Source organism: Lontra canadensis, unplaced genomic scaffold (assembly GCF_010015895.1).
Source record: "Lontra canadensis isolate GAN:19392208 unplaced genomic scaffold, GSC_riverotter_1.0 scaffold23, whole genome shotgun sequence".
Taxonomy (NCBI): Eukaryota; Metazoa; Chordata; class Mammalia; order Carnivora; family Mustelidae; genus Lontra; species Lontra canadensis.
The window spans coordinates 11,199,597-11,205,596 of NW_022631017.1; the positions used below are offsets into that span (position 1 = coordinate 11,199,597).

Here is a 6,000-nt window from a genome sequence, read left to right on the forward strand (position 1 = left end):
AGAGCAAACTTGACTCCCACGCTTGCTTACCTCTCCCTGTCTCCTCGAAATTGGCTTCCTACCTCCTCCTTCACCAGCTCTTCTGTGCTTTTAAGGATATTTTAGGGGTGCCTGAGTGGCTCAGTGGGTTAAAGCCTCTGCGTTCGGCTCAGGTCATGATCCCAGCCAGGGTCCTGGGCTCAAGCCCCACATCGGGCTCTCTGCTCAGCAGGGAGCCTGCTTCCCTTCCTCTCTCTGCCTACCTCTCTGCCTATTTGTGATCTCTGTCAAATAAATATATAAAATCTTTAAAAGAATATTTTAAAACTATTTTATCCAGCATTTTTAGTTGTTTTAAGCAGCAGGTTGGCCCCGATAACCCAATCAGAAATCTATTTTCAATGATTTCCACTCTATTTTTTTCTCCCATTTTTTGGTTGTTCCTAATGTTGTGTTGTTTTTTTCCCCTTAAGTCTTTTAGCTGTACACACAGCTCATTATTGCTTTTTCTTTTGTATTATTAGGCTACTCCATCCTCGAGGTGTAAATTTCCCTTCAAGTATACCTTTCTTTGTATTCTTTAAGTTTTGATATGGAGTGCATGAGTGATTGCTGAAATCCAGCTGATGCCCACCTGCTTTCATCAACTCCTCACACTGGCAGGGCTATAGTGCTGCTGATTTTTCTCTTGAGACACCTGCAGTCATGATCTGGCCAGTGCAGCCAATTTTCCCCCTCAGGGGACAGCACCAGTTGCCTAAGGAATGCCAGGAAAGATCAGAGCATAATTTTTTATTTTAAAGATTTTATTTATTTGACAGAGAGAGATCACAAGTAGGCAGAGAGGCAGGCAGAGAAAGAGGAGGAAGCAGGCTCCCCGCCCAGCAGAGAGCCCGATGCGGGACTCGATCCCAGGACCCTGATATCATGACCTGAGCCGAAGGCAGAGGCTTAACCCACTGAGCCACCGAGGTACCCCAGAGAATAATTTATACCACCTTTTCTACTCCGGGTTTTCCAAGCCTGGCTACCTATGAAAATCACTAGGAAGTTTTGAAAAATACCGATTTCTAGGTCGAATTCAGAGAATGTTCTCATCGATCTGGGGTGGAGCCTGGGTGTGGGTACTTGCCGTGATTCTAAAAGTAGCCCAGGTTGGGAACCACTTCTCTCATTTATCCGCTCCTTGCCCCCAGCCCCAGACTGCATCCTCCCTCCTCCCCACTCACAGTCCCAAGTGATTTTAGAGTCTGATGTCTTCCCAGAGCTGTTATTTCCTGGTTTCCGTATCTCTCTCTATGGGTTTTCCAGGGTGAATTTTGGGGCAGGAGGCAGAAATCCTGATCACTAACCACATTGGCAGGAACCGGAACTGTCCTGCATCCTGTTTGTCTTCACAGGAGGTCTCAGCATGAAACAGCAGCACTGGTTTGGGATGACTGCCAAGATGGGTACCGTGTTATCGGGGGTCTTTACCATCGTGGCCACCGACATGTACCTCATCTTCGAACAGAAGTACATAAAGAGCGAAGATTGCATTGAACATCAGGCACATACCAACAGTGCAGCCTTCCTGGTAGAGTACTTCCTTATCTGCTGGACCTCCAATGTTGTCTTCTTCCTGTCTTTTATGACCATCATCATCAGCTGCTTCCTCCTATACTCGGTCTATGCCCAAATATACCGGGGCTTAGTGTTCTATATTATCTGGATCATTTTCTATGAAATTGTAAACATTGTAGTTCAAATCTTTACCAACAATGTCTCTGTCATTGAAGAGGTCAGGGTCGTGCGCTGGTTTGGCTTGCTGTCCCGTATATTCATGCATTGTTTCTGGATATTCTATGTCATCTCCTATGCCCACATTATCTATAAAGGTCAAAGCCAGGGCAATATAATCTCCTACAACAGACGTATTTCTTCAGGCAATGGAGAGTTCCTACGACGGAAATCAAAGATCATCAACTTTACGGGCCACTATAGCAGATAATGTTTGCCCTTGTCTCTCCCCCCCCTTGCCCCCGCCCCCGCAGGCAGGAGTCCCAGGTTCTGATGGTAGTTCTAGCTCCCTCTCTTTCACTTTTGCTGATCTGTTTTGCTGTAGAGCTCCTACTGCCACCTTTTGGGGGGGGGGGACATGGAGAGAAATGTCATTATAATCAGAAATGGGACCACCGGCTCATTGAGGGTGTTTAATAAAGGACATTGTTTTATATCACGTGCTCCTTGAGTTCCTCCTTCCTTTTCCAGTCTGTACCACCTCAGAGGTCAAAATAAAGACAGCAAGGGAATGAAATGAAGCTGACTTGCAGGCTGGCAATCCTTTTACCTTGGTGTATGTCTTCCTCCGCCTTCAACCCACAGCTCTCTAATTCAGCTCTGGGGCAGGCAATCTGTAGCTGTATCTCAGGCGGCTGGGGCATAAGGGATACCTGTGGTGGCTTGGGGTAGCTTTGTGCCGATGTCTTTCCCCCTATGTCCTCTATGCTATATTCCAGATAAGTAAAAGAATAAAAAATAGTGAAAATCATTCTTCCTTTTCTGTCCTGAGTCCCCCTGGTCCCAGATTTTCAAAGAGCGTCGTATGCACCCGGTTCACGGAAAGGTATTTGTTTAAACTGTTCTGTGTCTGTCACAGTGCCGGCCTTGGTGGTCAGATACAAAAAAGGACAAAGTACAAGGCCCAACCTTGAGGATTTTGCAGTTTAGTGGAAGAAACAAAATCACCACTGATGACTTAACAAGCCAGTCTTGTAGGAGAGCACAAGACTACACTTAACCATAGATCAACAAACGTCACTTTGCATTCTGCTTCAGAAACTGTTGGAAGCAGTTTAAGCCAGGATGGAAGACAAATTGAGCAAATCTCTATTTCAAACATGAGGCATTTTTAAGAAGATTTTCTCCACTTATTTGAGAGACAGCAAGAGAGAGCACCAGAGAGAGAGAGAAAGCAAGCGCAAGGGGAGAGGGGCAGAGGGAGAGGGAGAAGCAGGCTCCCCACTGAGCATGCTTCCCGATGTGGGGCTCAATCCCAGGACTCTGAGACCATGACCCAAGCCTAAGGCAGAAGCTCAACGGACCAAGCCACCCAGCACCCCATTAGGCATTATGTTAAGTATTTGTTTAATAGCTTTCTTGAGGTATAATTAACATGTAATAAACTGAAATCAAGACCTGAGCTGAGATCAAGACACTTAACTGACTAAGCCACTTAGGCACTCCTAAAGATTTTATTTTTTAAGTAATTTCTGCACCGAACATGGGGCTCAAACCCACAACACCAAGATCAAGATTTGCACTGACTTAGCCAGCCAGGTGCCCTGAGAAGAGACATTACTGTTTTGTTCCTGATTTTAGAGGGAAAGCACTCAGTCTTTCTCCATTAATTATGGTGTTAGCTGTAGATTTTTCATAGCTGTCCCATATCAAATTGAGAAAAAATCCTTTAGCAATAGTAGGGAACTTATGAGAAAGTTCCCTACTATTTCTAGTTTGCTAAAGGATTTTAAAAATCAGGAACAAATGTTTTGTATTGTCAAAATTTTTTCTATGTGACATGATCATATGGTCTTTATTTTTGAGATGATTAATATGGTAAATTACTTTGATAGATTTTCAAACATTAAACTAAACATGAAGAGGTGCCTGGGTGGCTCAGTTGGTTAAGTGTCTGCCTTGGGCTCAGGTCATGATCTCAGGGTCCTGGAATCGAGTCCTGCATCAGGCTCCTGGCTCAATGGGGAGTCTGCTTTCTCCCTCTCCCTGCCGCTCCCCCTGCTTGTGCTCTCTCTCTCTCTGTCAAATAAATAAATAAAATCTTAGAAAAAAAAAAAAAACAGGGGGTGCCTGGGTGGCTCAGTCGGTTAAGCGTCTGCCCTCGGCCCAGGTTATCTCAGGGTCCTGGGATGGAGCCCTGCATCGGGCTCTCTGCTCACCAGGGAGCCTGCTTCCCCCTCTCTCTCTGCCTGCCTCTCTGCCTACTTGTGATCTCTCTCTATCTGTCAAATAAATAAATAAATTCTTAAAAAAAAAAAACTTTAAAAAATAAAAATAAACCAAACATGAATATTCCTGGAATTGAATAAACTCTATTTGGTCATGGTGTATACTCTTTTCTATATATTGTGGAATTAGATTTTTTTCAATTTTGTTTAGAAGTTTTGAATCTATGTTCATAGGGGATATTAGTCTGTAGTTTTTTATAATGTGTTCATCAGACTCTGGTATCAGAGTAATGCTTGCTTCATAGAAAGGAGTATTTCTTCCTTTTCAATTTTCTTTAAGAGTTTATGTACAGTTAATTGGTATTTATTTCTTCTTTCTTTGTGGGAAGTATTAAACTACAAATCCAATTTAAAAAAACAGATATAAGATTACTGGGGTTATCTATTTCTTCTTGAGTAAGCTTTAGCAGTTTGTGTCTTTTTTTTTTTTCTTTTAAGATTTTTAAAATTTATTTGAAAGAGAGAGAGAGAGAAATCACCAGTGAGGGGAGGGACAGAGGGAGACGCAGACTCCATGCTGAGCAGGGAACATAACATGGGACTCCGTCCCAGGACCCTGGGATCACAACCTGAGCCAAAGGCAGACACTTAACTGACTGAATCACCCAGGTGCCCCTAGTTTGTGTCTTTTAATTTGTCCGTTTTATCTAAGTTGTCAAGTTTATTACCATAAGGCTGTTCATAATACTCCCTTATTATCCCTTTTTAAAAAGATTCTATTTATTTATTTGACAGAGAAAGAGAGAGAGATCACAAGTAGGCAGAGAGGCAGGCAGAGAGAGAGGGGGAAGCCGACTCCCCCCTGAGCAGACAGTTCAATGCAGGGCTCTCTTCCAGGACCCTGAGATCATGACCTGAGCCGAAAGCAGAGGCTTAACCCACTGAGCCACCCAGGCAACCCCCTTATTATCCTTTTAACATCTGTAGAGTGCAATGAAGTCACAGCTCTCATTCCTGATATTAAATTTTTTTTCTCTTTTTCTTTTTCTGATCAGCCAGACTAGAGGCTTTAAGTTTTTAATGACACCAGCTTTTGGTTTCATTGATTTTATCTCTTCCTTATGTATTCTGTCTCATTGATTTCCACTGTGATCTTTATTCTTTTCCTTCTTCTACTTACTTTGAATTTAATTTGTTCTTCTTTTTATATTTTTCTTGAAGTGGAAGCTAAGGTCATTAATTGAAGACCTGACTTATTTTCTAATATAGGCACTTTGTACTATAAAATTTCCCCCAACTGCTAACTTAATGGCTTCACACAAATTTTGATATGTTATATTTCCTTTTTAGTCAGTTAAAAATACTTTCTAATTTCCTTTGGATTTTTTCTTTGATCTATGGTTTATTTACAAATGTGCTACTTTATTTCAATATTTGAGGATTTTCCAGAAAGTTTTCTGTTAATTATTTGTAACTTAATTTCAATTCAATTCAATGGTTTGAATCATTTTAAATTTACTGAAAATAGTTTTATGGCTGTTTATGGATAGTATGTTCTATCTTGATAAATGTTCCAGGCGCGCCTGGAAAGAACATTTCTTCTGCTATTGTCAGGTGCAGTGCTCTCCAAATGTCAATTAGATCAAGTTGGTTGATGTTATTGTTCAGTCTTTTAATATCTTTTCTAATTTTCTGTCTATTTGTTCTATTAATTACTGAGAGACATGTATTGAAATCTCTGATTATAATCATGAATTTGTCTATTTCTCTTTATAACTCTATCAGTTTTTGCTTCATGTATTTTGAAGCTCTATTAGTGGGTATATAAATGTTTAGAACTGTTATATCCTTCTGATGAATTGACCCCTTTATCATTATGGAATGACCTTCTTTTTTGCTGAGATAATTCTTTGCCCTGAAATTTTCTTTATTTGATATTAAAGCAACCACTCCAGTATTCTTTTGATTTGTGTTGACATAGTATATCTTTTCCCATCTTTTTTCAGCCAATTTCTGTCTTTATATATAAAGTATGCTTACTATAGGCAGTATGTAGTTGGGTCTTCCTTTTTTT

At 41.1% G+C, this 6,000-nt stretch overlaps 1 protein-coding gene across 1 annotated transcript in view; it reads left to right on the top strand.

Annotated features, from left to right (window-relative positions):
* The window catches only part of LOC116870347 (transmembrane protein 217-like), a 29,125-nt gene extending 27,156 nt beyond the window's left edge, over window positions 1-1,969 (top strand). The window contains exon 2 of the mRNA XM_032861953.1: window positions 1,380-1,969. Coding sequence (XP_032717844.1) covers window positions 1,380-1,969 — 590 coding nt within the window. The remainder of the gene's footprint in view (window positions 1-1,379) is intronic.
* Window positions 1,970-6,000: the final 4,031 nt, after the last annotated feature.